The 17,670-nt window shown below is 41.9% G+C and overlaps 1 protein-coding gene across 2 annotated transcripts in view; it reads left to right on the plus strand.

Moving 5' to 3' along the window:
- Positions 1–17,670, plus strand: part of LOC125453309 (transmembrane protein 182-like) — a 56,612-nt gene that overhangs the window by 24,970 nt on the left and 13,972 nt on the right. For both annotated transcript variants that reach the window (XM_059646603.1, XM_048532701.2), the window contains exon 3: positions 2,696–2,792. In XM_059646603.1, coding sequence (XP_059502586.1) covers positions 2,696–2,792 — 97 coding nt within the window. The remainder of the gene's footprint in view (positions 1–2,695; positions 2,793–17,670) is intronic.

Raw genomic sequence — 17,670 nt, forward strand, 5'->3', positions numbered from 1 at the left:
TAAATGCACAGGCAGTCAAAAGCTATTCAAACACGAAGCAGGTTATTAGAAGGTATCAAAAAAACCTTACACTCCTCTCTGCAACCACATCAACTCCTTGTGGAGGTCCAAATGCATTCACATAGGAAGATGAAAGCAAGAAATGGCCATTCTTCTCATTGAGTCAATTTTGTCATTTAGTAGAATAATGGATGATCATCTATTCAATGCCTTTACCGTCATTATCACCATATTCCTTTATACCACTGGTATTGCTATGATCCAAGCTGATGTTATTACTGAACATGTCAGATCCCAGACTAATATCTGGCTCAAGCGGTCGTATTTTTGATTTTTTTTTTGTCTTACTAAGGTGGTCTTTCAATGAATCACAAGCACCTTGTATATTTGGTTTAACAGTAAAACACAAATTTATTACAGAAAAGAAAGGAGAAAACAAAATAGAATAAACTAAAGTATTTACATGTAATGCAAGTTTAAAGGTTTAAAAATGTGGTGAAATACAATATCATTAATCCAAATAGCACACCCTTACAGCAGTTAAACACTAGAGAGAATTCCCTTCTCCCTCACATCTACTGGGCTTCACTTAACAGATATTTCAACTCCAGGATTGTTGCAAATTTGATAGCCTCTTCGCTGAGTCTCACTATGAATCTCTGGCTAAGTTCCAAGCAAGAATCACGCAGTTGGCACTCAACAAGCAATGGCTAGACAGATGTGGAAAGGATCAAAAGCATTGTTTATCTGGCAACAACCTACTTTTTGTTGAAAAATGTTTTAAAATTGCGCAATTATATTGATTTCATTAATGTAAGGCTAATAAATCTAAAGTGGATACAAGCTTCTAGAATCTAGAAGGAGGAGCCATAGCTTTAGAATAAGAGGTAACGGATTTAAAACTGAGATGAGGAGAAATTACTTTTCTGAAATGGTCATGAATCTGTGGAATTCACTAACCCAGAGTGTGGTGATGCTGATACGTTGAGTAAATTTAAGGAGGAGATAAAAAGACTTTAATTACTAATGGGCTCAATGGTTATGGAGACTGGGCAGGAGAGTAGAGTTGAGGCTGAGATGAGATTAGCTGTGATTATATTAAATTGCAGAGCAGTCTCAAAGGGCTAAATTGCCTACTTCTGCTCTAACTTCTTATTACCTCATATGTTCTGAAACTGATAGTATGAATGTCTGTGATTAATTGACAGCATTCATGAAAAGGTAAGAGGGTCAGTTTACTTAGAGAGGAATATTGAATTGTTGTGTCTTTTTACTGATGACTTAAAATTGGATTTGCTGTGTGGTTCATGACTTCCAAGAATTCATTAATTACTTGTAACAGTTGAATGGAACTGATTCCCAAAAATCTGAAAGGACGGCTTGAACCTCCCATATCTGCATTTGGAGTCAGCAAGGCCACAAAAGTGACATGAGGCTACTTAGGCCCTTATCCAGAGCTGGTGCAAATTGCTAGAAACTGGAATAGGGCTGGCACAGTGGCTCACTGGTTAACACTGCTTCCGTACAGTGCCATAGACCTGGGTTTGATTCCCTAGGTGAAAGTCTGCATGTAGTTTGCATATTTTTCCTGTATCTGGGTGGGTTTCGCCTGGGTGATCCAGTTTCCTCCCATAGTCCAGAGATGTGTAGGTTAAGTAGATTGGCCATGGTGAAATTGTCCGTAGTGTCCAGGGATGTGTAGGCTAGGTGGGTTAGCCATGGTAAATGTGGAATTACAGGACTAGGAGGGTGTACCAGGTCTCAGTGGAATGCTGTTCAGAGGGTTGGTGTGGACTTGATGGGCCAAGTGTCTCTTTTCGCACTGTAGGGATTCTGTGATTCTATGGAATGAGAGTGAGATTCCCGGAATGTGGTCTCACCTGTTCACTTTTCAAGTCAGCCTGATCTAGCAAAATTCAAAGCTATCAGTTGTTTCTCTTTGCACAATTGCTGTTTAATTTGAGCACTCCAGTTTTGTTTTGTTTCCTTTCTTTCAAGCATTAGGTTTTTAGAATGCTCTTTTCAAAAAAGTGAAATTCTAAGATTGAAGCGACATCCCTTCTGAGAGTGTCTTTTTTTCTATTATTTAGTTTCCTGCTGTGAACCCATTACATGAATGTGTCGCATGCTTGCACACAAGGTACCCCTCAACCCTTGTTTCTTAGCCCCTGGCCACACCTTTCGATGACTCTGACCGTAAGAAATCCTACCTACCTAGAAACACAACTTACCCCTTTCAGTGAGTGTTTCTGGACTCTGGGTATTGCTGTTCCCAAAGTAGCTGCAGCCTCCATTGATGCTGTGTTATGTCGGTCACAGTGCTGCAGGCCTCTGATTGCCTGGTAGCTGTGGTGGATGGGAATTTTGCCGTTAGGGTTTTCATGTCAGAGGAAGGCCTACTAGTGGTCTTGCAGCTGCCTGCTTGGAGGAAGATCCGGTGAGAATTTCTGGGGAGAGGCAGTGTGAATGCCTTATCAGCACTGCTGTCAACAGGCAAGACCCTCACTGCCATCACTTGAAGATCCCATCTTGGTTGAGCACCAACCCAAAGTTTACAATGATAATATTAACATTCATTGAAGAATCAATCATTATTAATCAAATAATTAATATATGGAATAATTACCTCAAATTTGATTTCTGTGAGCTTTGATGTAGTAACTTATGCTTTGTTTTCTTCTGGATGATTTTACAGAAGCAGATGACTCTGACTTATCATCATGAAGGGTTCTTCTGGAGATGCTGGTTCACTGACGAATGGACAGAAGAAACAATTTTAAAATTTGTCTTCAGTGAGTGAGAACATGTTTCTGGATGTTATGATACTCTTCTTTCAGTTGTTAATGTATCATGCCAGATTTTCTATTTCTGCTTGTTATCTCAGCTTGCCTGTTACATCTGATAATGGCTTTTCATTGCTGTCCTGGTTTTGATTCCAGCACATAGCATCCGAAGTGCTGGGCGCATCATGCAGGCTGATATCTCAAGCATGAGCAAGTGACAAGCTGTTATGTACTCTTATAATGTTGCCATGATTTTGCTATTGGCCCATGGCTATATGCATGGGTATTGTTTGGGTCCAGTTGTGTCCAGAGTGCAAATTGAATGGAATCAACGTACCAGATGGTAGTTCTGGGTGTAATCTGGGTTCTTGGGAAATCTTTCCATTTATGACGACCAGGTAAATTCTAGTGGGGCTGAGGGTGTATCTTCAGTCTGTTACTTCTTCTCTACCAAAGAGGCTTGACTGGGATGTAACATGATTGACTGTGGTAACAATTCTGCATAATGTACCCACAAAAACCTGAATAGGTCTGTTTCTGTGGAACTTTGGAAGAGGGCCCAAGATTGCTACTGATCTTGAAGGGAAAGAATTACTATCTTTAATTAGTCTTTTATGGTGAAGAAAAGGTTGCAAGCTTCTTCTGTTCCTTGACATTTCAACCCATTCTTATTTCATCAGATTGGCATGGATCCACTCTGAGTTTATGCATTATTATGATGATCAGTATGTTTTCAGGTGATGCTACAGGTTCTGTCAAGCAATTCTTGACTACAAGCAGGCTCATGAGGGGCCTGCTTCATTTTCATTGCGTGTTCAGGTATGCAGCTTGAGTATCTTTATTCTGGTAGGGACTGTCCGTAGAACATTGAGGACCTAGGGATCCCTTCCTCAATGTGACTGTTGAAGACTGAAGATAATGGATAATGTTCTGAATTTAGAAATAGGCCATTTATAAACAAAGAACACTGTAGATTTCCACAATGCATTACTTTAAATGTTCTTGGTATCTGGAGTGTTGCATGGTCTGAATTATTCTTATATATGTAATATACACTGACGCTGTTATGTTGGCTAGTCATGTTGTGTGTGCGAAGTGCATTGCACCTTTGCTATGACTTGGCCTACAAGTCTGAATGCCATCACCTCATATTCCTTAATGCAACATACCTAGACAACAATATTATTGCCTTCCTGTGTGCTTTTCTTTAGGTAATGTAAATTTGGCTCACCTTAAATACGGAGACCAAAACAGCACACAGCACACAAGGTGTGGTGTAACTAGTACCATGCACAGTTGTCAAGATTTCTCTACAATTGTACTCAATATCTGATTAGATTCCCTACAGTGTGGAAACAGGCCCTTCGGCCCAACAAGTTCACACCGCCTCTTGAAGCATCCCATCCAGACCCATCCCCATATAACCCACACACCCCTGAACACTATAGGAAATTTAGCATGGCTCATCTCTTGCAATAAAGGCCAACATTACATTTGCTTTTTTAATTATTTATAATACTTGCCATTAACCTTTTGTGATTCATCCATGCCCTTTGGTGCCGTAGCATTCTGGAGTGTTTCTCACTTCAAATAATATTCCACTTTCTTCTTCTTCCTGTCGAAGTGGGAAACCTCACATTTTTCCACAATATACTTCATTGCCAACTTTTTGGTCACTCACTTGACCTATTTAGGTCACCTTCCAGACTATTCAATCATCCTAATGTCTTGTTTTCCTCTGCATTTATAAGAGAAGAAGAGGAACATTGAAGTTCTATCACAGGCTCCTAAGCCTGCACCGTGATTGAGAAGGAATATGAAATATACTATGTTCTATGCCATAGAATAGAACAGCATCATAGCAGTCAAAGTTGGAACTTCATGAAACACTAGTTTGGTCATAGCTAGAGAATAGTATACAGTTCTGGTCATGACATCATAGGAATTTGAGCTGGAGTAGAGAAAATTTACGGATACTGCTGAACTGGGAATGTGTTAGCTACAAAGCAAGATTGGATAGTTTGGACTTGTCTTCTTTGGAACAGACTAGACTTAAGGCAGATTTAGTTGAGGTGTAAAAAATTGAAGACGCTTTAGAATGAGTAGGCTAGTAACTCTGCACTTGGATGCTAAGAATGTTTTATTTTCTCCTGAAGAGAGACCTGAGAAAGCATATGTCCTTTTGCTAAGGGTTCACAATAGTACTAGTTCTATAATATTCATAAACATCATTTCTTATAGCAAATAAAAGTATTTCTTTCATGCATGGAAGTCAGACACTGCAGCATACTTGGCCAAAATTGTTAAATGCTTCTGGCACATCTTACTGAAAACATTTATTACTCTAAGCAGTAGTGCTCTGTCACTGAGTCTAATCATCTCGGTATCATTTGGGACATTGCAGTATATCCAATATTCCCTGAGTTAAGGAGGCTAATAGCAGAATGGGTATCAATTGGAAGTAATTTGTAGATGGTTTCAGGAGTGGCTGGAGATCTGGAAGACTGCTGCAAAGAGTGGAGAGGCAGAAATCCACAGCCCATTTAAAACATTGGTAGATATGCACTGGAGATGCTGTTGATCAAAAATTGGGTTCAGATGGATCTCTCCGTTTCAGCTGGCACAGGTTTACTGAACTGGAAGACCTTCTCCTGTGTCATAAAATTCCATGAATCCTGGAAATACTTTCAAAGCTTTCTTGCCCCCGAAATAACCAAATGCAAGACTCACAGTGTTCAATTCCTGCCAAATCTTTGAGATAGTGGAAAAAGAAGTTGGATGTACTCCAATATCCAGAGTAATAGCCAGATGTATTACTAATTATTAATATTAGTCACATACTGTCTTCTGGGATGAAATTTACTGCCCCTACTCTAACTAACTCTTTTTACCTAACAAAACAACATCTTTCTCATTGAAAAAACTAGAACTCAATCACTTTCACAACTCAATAAATTTGTCTGATCTGAGATCTTTACAAGCTGTACTCCCACCCATATCATCTGTGTCTGTTATTTTGCGATCCTACTTTTCTCTTTATTGCTTGCTACAAATTTCAGGCTGTCTGCTTCTTAGACATTTCTAATCAAACTGTCTCCTACAGACCCCTGCAGCTGCTGTTTGTGCAGAACTCCCTGCATATTAATTTGTAAGGTTCTTTGTTCAGAGTAGACTTAGTTGTCTTGAGAGAACACCTCCTCAAGGCTACCATTATGCTAACTTATGACCTCATCTAAATTCCATCCCCTGTCTTGATCCAAAGATCATTCCCTGTCTTTTTCTGAGGACCACTCCTGGGATTATCAGTGTTCCCCAATGGGTGTATTACATCAACAGTGTTATATTGTTATTATAGGTAATATATAGAAATGTACATGTAAAAAATGTCTATATATATATTAAAACATGGATGTAGAAAAAAAGCAAATATGAAAAACATGTACATAACTTAATTAGCCTCCACTTACAGTCTTCATACAATTTCATTTTTCCACCTTCTAAGGTGACACACATTTACTACGATAATTACTAATGCCCATAGAATCACAACTACAGCAGCATGCGACAGAATTCTGACCCACGGACGTAATTGAATGTTCCCAATTCCAGAACCTATCCCACAACCCAGGCTCCTGCAACAACTCCTTTGCTTTTTCAACATGAGTTCTAATTATTTTAGTGTCTTCAGGCCATTGATGAATTATTTCTTTTGCCTGTCCTGCAATACGTGTCCAGTCCGCTGTCAGGTGTGGGATGGGTGATAGTTCAGCAGGAACTAACCTCCGTATGTCTTGGTCTGTATCAGTACATTGAATTGTGAGGTTTTCTCTTCTCACAAACCTGGTTCTTGGCTGTCAGCAGCGTTTGTCCACCAATCATTAAATCAGAGGTCACATTATTAATAGCTACATTATGTCCTTTGAGAGGGAATTGTTTTCATCCCTTGGTATAGTTCATGGCAGCTGTGGCTATGTAACACATTTTCCCAAAGGGGAGTATTTTAGGAAAGACTGGTTATTAACAGGCAGAATGGATAATGAACAGTTTTCATAGGTACTGAATCCTCAATCTGTAAGTCTCTGTCTTGTTATCTTGTCAGGAAAGGCCCAGTGATCCCCTCCTGGGTTATATTTTGACAAATCTATCCCTTTCCCAGCACCATCCATTACAATAGCATGAGTTGGTTCGTTGCATAAAGATATCCAAGTACCTTCATGGTATTTTCCACCTTATGAACTCTTCTTAAAGGGTAGGACATACTATTTCTGTGTCAGGAAATATGAAACACTGCCCCAACATTTCCTTTTATCATTGTCACAAGTGCCTAACATCCTCTGAGTTCAGGTCAAACCTCTGAGGTGACTTAAAGGTTCCTTTTCTTCAACCCACTTTACTAATTGTTCATCTGATACCCATTCTGTGACTTGGTGAGCATGTAGTTGTAACAAATTAGTCCCGATCATAGTCAACACCCAGCTACTGTATAAAGCACACACCTCGGCTTTACGGGCCTTCACAGAAGTATTGACCATACGATCAATGATTAAATTTGTTGTATTCTGTAAAGGTTTTAAAAAATTAACTGAGTCCAGGCTCACTTACGATGCATCCTGGCCCATCTGGTTGGTCCTTATCTGGTCCAAGTAACTTTCCCCAGAGATGACCTGCATTTTCTGCTGAAGGTATCTTATTTGACTTTCTAATTCTGCTGTGTCCAAGGTGTTGATGGTTGCCACTCCTGATTCATATTCCTGCCCCTGCCAACTTTAATTGTCCTCTTTTCTTTCTATTTTTGTTGGAATTAAGCTCACTCCTGCTCAGTTGTTCATCAAGGAGGTGGACGGATAATTGTTTTGTGTTGGACAGGCACCATTCTGGAGTGGTCATTTCAGTTAGATTAAAGCCTACCTGGCCATGATATCCTGGTACCAAAGTGACAGATTCTTCTGTTTCTTCTAGCACCAGACCCACACCTTCCGTCCTGTACTGAGATTCACTACATCGAGGTTCTGGGGCGGTTTTAATTACTGAAGGACGTGGGGTAATAAGTTACTTACGGCTCCTGAAAACTATGAAGGGCCCCAGACCCCGACAAAAACCCCTATCTGCATCTCTCAGCACCCTTTCTCCTCTGCCCCCCTCCTGTACCATGCCATCCTGTACAATTGATGATGATCCAACCAGTTTTCTTGAATTGCCTTGAGTAGCCACCCCAGTCAGTTTTTTTTTATGTGACACTTCCCGTGTCTATAGTCACATATTAGCTATAATTTTACTTCGACCGTCATTCCCTGATGGCTGCTCAATAACTGGATTGATGAATTGTCTAGTAATTTGCCCTTCTGGGATTTCTGCCAATATCACCTCCAGAATTCTATCCCATGAGGATTGTACCCCTGTTCCGTCTGGTATACCCAATGTCTTTATTGCACATGCCAACTCATCCACGCCCACACAGAACAGATTTAACTCCCCTCTGCTTCCTTAGTTTGTATAATCTTGTGTTGTGGAGCAGAGTCGTTCTTAATCACAGGATATTTTTCCAGCATTGATGCTACTCTGGGCGCATGCATTTTTTGTGATGACCCTGATGCCTAGTCAACCAAAGTTTTAAGCATGATTAGCCCAATAGCAACGAAACGTGTTACTCCCCTCATCCTAGGTCAGACCTGTAACATACAAGTGTAATTTCTGTTCTTCTTTACACTTTCTTTCTGAACACTACTATGAGCCCAGGAATTCCATTCTCTAAACCAGATCGTCTTTCTCTTGTTCCCAATCTGCTTCGGATTCTAACTTTCCATTTTGTCTGATGCAATTACTACCTCTACCCTTTCTCTTTTACTTTTGTTGTTTATCTTGACTATCCTTTATATGTCGCCGGCCAATATCAGGTAGTGTTCCAGTTACCTCTTCAGATATCTGTAACTGATCCTGTTCTTGCTCTCTCTGACCTTGGGAACCCGGAACATTGTTACATTCGATCATCACATGTCAATTGTGGATATCTTATTTCTCTTAGTAACTTTAATTCAATGATATACCAGCTGCTCTTGCCTGGTGGACTTAAGACCTTTATATGTGGGTGGGCTAGCCCTATCTACTGTCTCATAGAGAGCAGTGAACTTTGGACTCAAGAATGAGATGGGCTGGTATATTTTTGTCTTTACTCTTTGTCCACAACTCAATTCTATTGGACTGGCTTTTGCGTCGAAATAGGCCTTTCTTAGTTGCTTTATTTTCTCTTGTTGGTGGGCTACTATTGTAATTTGCTTCTTTTACTGTTTCTCCTAACTGTTGTACCCATTTTTTGGAAAATTTCCACCCATTTACTAAAGGTATCCCCTATTACCAGAATGTCCCTGTATCCTCCTGGAGTGAGGGGTAGGGGAGTCCAAAATAGTGTATTTGAAAATTAGTTCACAGCCCTTCTACTGGTCCTGTATGGCAGAGTGCCCCTTTCTTAATGTTCCTATCAGGGTTATGCTGTGTACAGATTAAAATATTCTTAATGTAGTGTTCTACGTCACCTTTTATTCCGGGCCGCCCGCACACTTCCTTTGTCTTACCCAGGGTATTCTCCATCCCTTTACGTCCCCATATATCATGGTACCAGTGAATTATTTGATTTTATCCCCCCGCTCTGGCACCACAAGTTTTCCTACGTGTAGAACTTTGTCTTGAGCATAGATCCATTTGTGTGTTTTATGTGTGTCTGAATCTGCTCCTTCTATTATTGTCTCAATTCTCCGTCTTTCTTTTGCTACTGTGCTAAATCCATTAGCTGAACTGGTTTCTCGTGCCAGCCTCAATGTCTTCAGTTGGTGGCTGCCATTCCTGCCCTTTTACAGTTTTGAATGAGCTTTTACCATTTGACCCATATCCTTTCCCTTGTGCTTTTACAAAGATGTATCGTAACAGAGGAGCCGATGGAAGGGGCTTTCCATCCTCTAAGAGAAATCCTCTTGCCTTCCATGGGATCAAGTATTCTGTGAGGCTACTATAGACCTACTTGCTGTCAGAGTGTAAAACTGGTAAAGTTCTGGGTGGCCAACCACATATGTAATGGCTGCTAACTCTGCTGGCTGTGTCCTCTTGGTTCTGGGTAACTTTAGAGCCACGCTGTATCTTTCTTGTCCATTCTCATTCTCTATGTATGTTAGAACATACATTGAACATAGAACAGTACAGCACAGTATGGGCCCTTCGGCCCACAATGTTGTGCCGACCTATTATCCTAAGATCAAAATATTCCACACCTGGTTTTTCTTTCTGCTTCCTGTACTGATGAAGAACCATCCACAATCATTTTGAAATGGGGTTCTTCCTTTTCCTCCCTATGTTCAGGCCCCATTTTACCCCCCCATTTGTTTTGATATAAATGGGCCCTTCGGACCATTTGCTATCCTCATTTGACATTTGTGTTTTTCCCCCGAAACGCTCAGTTGTCTGCCAACATGGTGGTGGTTTTTACTTCTTTTACAGTGATAGCCCTTCCCTACAACAACAGTGTCCATCTAGCTAACTGAACCATCTTTAAACCCTCCATCTAACTGCAGTTGTACAGGGGTATGTACTGTTAGTATGTGAGTGGGTTCTGTCCCACTATGTGGGTAAAATGCTGCACTATCCAGAAGCTGGTTGGCAGGTTTTTTTTGCATACTGTGTATCCCTGCTGTACCAGTGAGAGCATGCATGAGGCATATGCTATTGTTCTTAATTTCCCATGTGTCTCCTGTGGTGGTGACCTTTAAAGAAAACAGTTCATTTGGATTTCGGGACTTCAGAGCGGGCACGTGAGCTAGTGTTGGCCTCAGAGCTGCAATGGCCCATGTGTGTGTTCCGGTTTCCACTCCCAGGCCACGCTTGGTTTCAACAACTCCATCAATGGAGCCGCTTTTGTCGCAAATCCGCCAATGTGGGCCCTGCAGTACCCCACTGAGCCCAGAAAGTATCTTAACCCTTTGACATCCCACATGACAGGGAGTATACAGACTGCCTCTACCCTTGGTTTGCCAATTTCTCTTTTCCCCAGTGATAAAATCATTCCCAGGTACGTAACTTTCTGCTTCAGCACCTGCACCTCCTTAAGGTTTACCTTAAGACCCAACTCATGCAACAGCTGCAGTAACTCACTTGGCAGCTGATAGTGATCCTCTTCAGTTTCAATTTGTAGAAGCCTACATATGCACCTGACACTCAGGTTTCGAGAACTGTTTTAACCCTTCTCTTAGATGTTGGTGAAATAAAGATGGGCAATTATGAACCCCCCCGCCCCCCCACATTGTGGCAGGACGGTCCTTGTGTATTGCTGGCCTTGGAACATAAACACAAATTTATATTGGCACTCTTTCTCCAGTGGGTTTTTGTACTTATGTACAAAACTGTGATCCACTGTGCATCCTCATTTTGTTTGACTACTGTTTCTGTGCTAGTTGCCACGCTGGGGGCTGTTAACAGGGTGGCCCTGTTCAATGTTCTGTTAGTTACTAGCTGCTCTCCAGCTTCCTCGTCAGCCAAATGGGCAAATTATTAGTGGAAGCAACCGCTCTTAGTATCCCTTGTTGCAGCAAACTCTATTTTACCTTCCCGACCTCTTCTCCTGTGCACTTTGGAAGACCATACTGCTTCTGTAGTTTGTGGTCTGGACCTTGTATACACACACTCCCAGCCATTTTCCTACTGTCATGTTTATGCTGGGCAAGTACTACTGAGGGCCATACGGTGAGTTGCTGCACTTCATGACCATCACTCATTTCCGCTGGCTTGATCCACATTTCCCCAGCTGTGCATATCCCATCCTAATAGTCCCTTCACTGGGATAAGTGTGCAGTTTTCACTCTTCATACCTGCAGGCATTTGCCATGTCATGCAATTAATGGCATCAAAACAGAGTCCCACTCTGACCATATAGTTGCTCCCTGAGATACATTCTTGTTCCCTAGGTGGTTTGACAAGGACTACTGAATGCAATAATACTATGTCCCCACACTGACCTCCAACAAAATGCTCACATGTCCCACTTGTGACCGTCCTGTGAATCTGCTTAAAATGATTTTACTTCAAATTTTTCAATTTCTGCCATTAACATTGGTCGTATATGTTGGTAGACCAGGAACCCCCAGTGTCCCAAAGGAATGGGGCAGGATGGCCTCTGACCCTACCATCCACTAGGTGTCTCCCCATTTCATCTCACTGCACTTGATGTACCCATACGGAGAGGCCTGTGACCATCATTGGAGTTCGGGGCATATGCCTGAAGATGATGGTATCTCTGTCACACCACACTGAGGGTTGGGTTCGATCTGTCCTTCCATGGAAGGCACTGGCTTCCTCCCTGACCTGTATTCTCGTGTCTCAGGTTTGGATATTCTCTTGCGCAATGCCCCTCCAGGCTACAGTTATAACACTTGGGCATCCAGCTTTGAATCTTTCCTGTTCCAGAGTTTCTCTACCACTTCCCACTGTCAGATAGGCTGGAGGAGGTGCTCTCCGAGTGCGTCCTCCCACCTTCGTTTCTCAGGTTGTTGCCTGATCTTTAACAGGCATTGCCCATACCTGAGAGGTTTTGGGAAATTTTGTTGTTTTCTTTTCCCATGCTCTAACCGTCTTCGTCATTACCCATGTACATGTCATCAATGAGATCAAACTGCTGTAATGCCCTCATTGGCACCTCAGTGCCATGTGATACCAGCATTCTTAGGCATCGCTTTCGAACTACTGGCTGCAAATCCTTCCTATCTAAGGCCGAGCAATGTACCCCCTGAAACACCACTCAAAGTTGTGTCACAAATGCAGTCGGGTGTTCACCTTTGATAGCTGTTTGTTCATGCCTTTCCTGGGTCACCTCTGTTAGTACCCATGACAGTTGACACTTGGTTTTTTTCAATGTCTCATTTGTGCCTCTACCCAATTTCTGTTCCTTTGGTTGATTGGAGTATATATGTGGGTGTAGGTGCATTATAATTAATTTCCTTTCCTTAGCATCACCTAAACTGTGTATCTCTCTCTGTTGACTGTCTGGAATGGCTCCCTAAGATTGTTGCCAGGTGTGCATGCCCCAATATCTTTTGTAATGTTCCTCAACTGCTGTACCCCCCAATGGGGTGTAATATACCACCATCTCACTCTGCACCATCTGACCATCTGCCCATAATGCTCCTCTAGTGGTAACAAAGGGAGCCATTAAGATTGGAGCTGAATGGGTCTCTGACCCTGGGGCATAAGCTGGCGGTAGATCCTCTGATGGAAACTCCCAGTCATCATGACTGTAGCTGGCCGTTTCGTCTGCTAAATCATCTCAATCTATGTAATTTTCACTGTCTTCCTCACTTCTTTCAGATGCAAAGGTGCACATTATGCCTCTCTCTGCGGCTAGCTGATCTTGCAGCTTCCCTATCTGTCTCTGACATTTTGCAGCGCTTCTCCTCTTCTCCTGAGCTGCTCTCTGAATCACTTCATTACAGCTTTTAAATCATTACGTTTTTGCTTCCATCCTTCCACCTCGGCTTTAGCTGTTTGGACTTGTCCCTCTTGCTTACTCCTTTCCCTAACCAGTTTCTCACTCTGCTAGTGGTTCTGATTCATATGCATCAAGTCTGCATTCCATACCTTTTCAATAAGGTGGGCCATCTCCTCACAAAGTCTCTTATTTTCTTCAGCAAGTCTCTCCTTCTATACCTTCTCTAACTTCACTTGCTGTCAGCATTCTATCCATCCGCCATTAAACAGCCGATCTCTACCACCTTCTGTACTGTTTTAAATTTCTTGTCCGACATCTTCGTTCGGACAGCCTGCCAAAAGTCTTCCCTAGTGGACTATCCCTTACCATTAGTGTGACCTGTATATTCCCCGTATTGTGGCCACTTCCCTGTGATGTATTTCTGCCTCGTTCACTGAGGGCAGTCCATTCCCCAATGATCCATTATTGTATACTACTGGCTATGGATTAACCCCAAACTCCCATCCAGATCAAACCGAGTCTCCCACAGACTCAATGGAGAGATCTGCCCACTGGCCCTCAGCTCCCATTTTCTGTGTATTCTGCTGATTCAGTTTGACTCGCACTTCCCGCTGACACAGCAGAGAGGTCTTCCCTTGAACCCAGAACTCATGCTCTATCTGACCCGAGTCTCCTGCTGACACAATGGAGAGATCTACCCTTGGATTGGAGATTATGGCACCATAGTATGTTGGAGCCCAGAGAACACTGGCTCCAGTTATTGGCTTAAACAGAGAGGATAAGAGTCAATTCTCGTAATCTCACAAATTACTTTATTAATGTGTTAGTCGAGACACGTGTTGCTTATATGTTTTTGTCACAAACTAGACCTTATATGTTTTCCTACAAGCTGAATTAGAACCTATTTATATACTCACTAGGGTCCTCTGACATTCCCTGAGTTGTCACAGAATATAAAAGCTAATACCTGATCAGGATGGCTGTTGCCCCGAGCAAGGGCTGATGCTGGCCAGGCACTGCACTTGATGTCGTCACCACATCCTTGATATTGGGTCTGCTTCTGCGATGGTTAGTGTCCAGAGTTTTTCCGGCTTCATGCCCAATAATCACCTTCTTATCCTTTCCCTTATCTCTCTCGAGTCGTGTTAAATTTTCCTGTTGGCTCAGGCTAATTTTACTTATCCTTAGCCTTTACCTTATTCACCCTGAACCAGAGGCTTAGGTAGCATTACCTCATTGCTCCTTGTCCAAATAAAACTTTTGCATGACCTCATCGTTCTTACTTTTTGCATAACTTGGCCGGTACCAAGTGGTTCCGATCTGCTCAGGCCAGCACCTGGACTCGGGTCATTCTCGGTTCATAAACTGTTTCTTTCTTCCCCTGTGTGTGTCAGCAGTTTTACACTGAGCTTTCCCAGTAGCATCTCTCTCTGTCTCTCTCTTTGTGCAGACTCCTGGATAATAACAGGGTTCTGCCATTCACTGTATAATTTCCACTTGTACCTGACCTTCCAAAACGCATCACCTCACATTTAACAAGATTAAACTCTATCTGCGGTTTTTCTGCCCATGCTCCTACTGATCCATACCCTGCTGTATCCTTTGACAATCCTCCTCACTATCCTCAGCTCCACCAATCTTTGTGTTGTCCACATTTGTATTTGTATTTGAATTTGTATTCTTATACCCTGATGAATGCTTGATAAGAAAAAAATTGACAAAATAGGTCAATTAACTTGGTCTAAAATTTAGACAGCTAGCTGTTCACTGCCAATCAACATTTATGGGTACATTTTCCTCAGCAGCACCTCCACCAATCTGCTTGTGAGCCAATCAGCACTTCTCTCATGTTGAGTAAATGTCAGCTTTTCCCTTGAATTTATATTCTTATAAGGTGCCGTGATGAATGCAAAACAAAACAAAAAATGACAAAATGTATCGTTTCAGCAGTACTCAAGTGATGCACTACCAAACAATGAGTTAGAGAATCCCTACAGTGTGGAAACAGGCCCTTTGGCCCAACAAGTCCACACTGACCCTCAGAGAATCCCACCCAGACCCATCCCCCTAATCTACACATCCCTGGATGCTACAGGCAGTTTAGCACGGCCAGTCCACCTAGCCTGCACATCTTTGGACTGTGGGAGGAAACTGGAGCACCTGGAGGAAACCCATGCAGACACAGGGAGAATGTGCAAACTCCACACAGAGAGTTACCTGAGGGTGGAATTGAACCTGGGTCTCTGGTGCTGGAGGGCAGTAGTGCTGACCACTGAGCCACTGTGCCACCCCTTTCTTTAGTGAATGACAGCTAACCTCCCTCACTATCTGTCTAACTTTCTCCAGCCCCACAATACTTCCATCGCCTGCACTCAAACTGCTATGGCCTCCCCATGCTTTATCACTGCACCCCCCTAGTGGCTGTGTCTTCAGCTGCCTGTGTCCCACAGTCCGGAATTCTCTCCTCCTCACCGTCATTCTTTCAGATGCTGCTGGTCACTGCCCTCTCTGACGCAGCAGTTGACTGACATAGGATAAATGAAGGAAGGCAATGGCTTCAAAGGCTCCGGCTAAGTAGTGAGGGAACTATAAACAAGCAGCCATTCCTGTCGCATGCTCAGATTGAAAAACAATGTTAAGTAATATTATTATGAAGATACACTCACTTCACCTCTAAGGTGCATCTTGAAATATGGTTGTTCCAAATTGTTTATTCTACTGGGAGGGAGCTGGTAAAATTAGAATGAGATTCGTTCCAAAGGCTCTAGGAAGTAGTGAGGAAACTGAAAAAGATTACTGCCTCATTCTCAGATTGAAACTGCATGTTGGTCATACAGAGATAAACTTGTAACAGTAACACCATAATTGTTGATTCTTCAGGGCAGTTGTTAAAATTGTATGATCAGACAAAAAATATTGATGGCAGATGTTTTGTGGAATCTTAAGGATCTAAGTCACATGGGGTATGGTAGGATTTGTGATAGAATTGGATGCAAAGAATGACATGACTTACCTTAATGGGTTGGGAGCATCTAGCTCCATCTTTTATGCTTTTGACAAGCAGTGTGGCGACTTTCTTGCTTAGGCAGTGACAGTTTGCCAATTAAGGGGGCTTATTGCTTGCTAAATAGTTTATTAATACTATAAACGACCTCATTAATGTGCAGCTTTCTATCTTATCAACCACACCAAGCAAACTAGACAGCAAGAATTCCTGTCTTGAAATACAGAGTGACGACTTCATCTTACCACTTACTCCATGCTGAAGTCTATATGCATGCGTTTTTGGATGTTTAAAAGGGTAAACATTTATATCTCCATGATACAAATTATATTTGATTTATTTTGTATTATAATAAATCAATGATTTTATGTTTGTTGATGAACCTAGTTGTTGGATCTTGTTGTTCCAGGTCTAAAGCTTATGATTGGCTATATTGGAACTTGATTCAAATATTTAAAGTTATGGTCATTGGAGTAATACAGTCATTTTCAAGATGCATGTCCCCCTAATTCTAGTTGTAACAAGTTTGCCAAAGTTCAGACAGTGCATCTGTGGATTTGACATGTATATAATCATCTAATCAAACATAATCAGCATGGCTTTATGAAAGGAAAACCAAGTCCAACTAAGTTATAGGAGTTCTTCTAGGAAGTCCTAGTAGAATGGATAGAGGTGAACCAGTAGGTATGTTGCACTTGGACTTGGAGAAGGCATTCAACAAGGTACCTCATAAAAGGTTAAGCCATAAAGTAAGAACCCAGAATGTTACAAGTAGTATCTTGTCATGGATGTAGAATTGGCTGATGTGCAGGAAACAGCAAGTGGGGATAAGGGATTCTTTTTCAGTTTAGTGACCTGTAACCAGGGGATTTCTACAGGAATTAGTTCTGGGACCGAAAATGTTTACAATATATTTGAATGTCTTGCAGGAAGGAAGAGAATGTACTGTCACCAAAATTGCAGATAATACAAAAATAGATAGAAAGGCTGGCTGTGAGAGGAATACAAATAGTTTACAGAAGAATTGATGGGTTAAGTATGTGTGAAACATGTTGGCAAGTGATGTAAAAGTACTAAACAGTGAAGTTGTCATTTTGAAATGGAGAACATAGGAAGAGTATTATTTAAATGGAGAAAAACTACAGAAAGCAGAAGGAATTTGGGGATACTTGTGCACGAAACACAGAGAGCTAGCACACAGGTGCAGCAGGTAATCAGGAAGGCTAATGGAATGTTGGCACTTTTTGCAATGGGGATGGAGCATCAGAGTAGGGCAGTCTTACTGGAACTGTACAAAGTACTGGTGAGCCCACATCTGGGAGTAGAGCAGTGTAAGCAGTTTTCATCCCCTTAAATAGGAAAGGTATTGTTTCACTGGAGGCACTTCAGAGAAGGTTCACTGGCATGACCCCCACTATAGA

The sequence above is a fragment of the Stegostoma tigrinum genome, chromosome 6 (assembly GCF_030684315.1).
Source record: "Stegostoma tigrinum isolate sSteTig4 chromosome 6, sSteTig4.hap1, whole genome shotgun sequence".
Classification (NCBI taxonomy): Eukaryota; Metazoa; Chordata; class Chondrichthyes; order Orectolobiformes; family Stegostomatidae; genus Stegostoma; species Stegostoma tigrinum.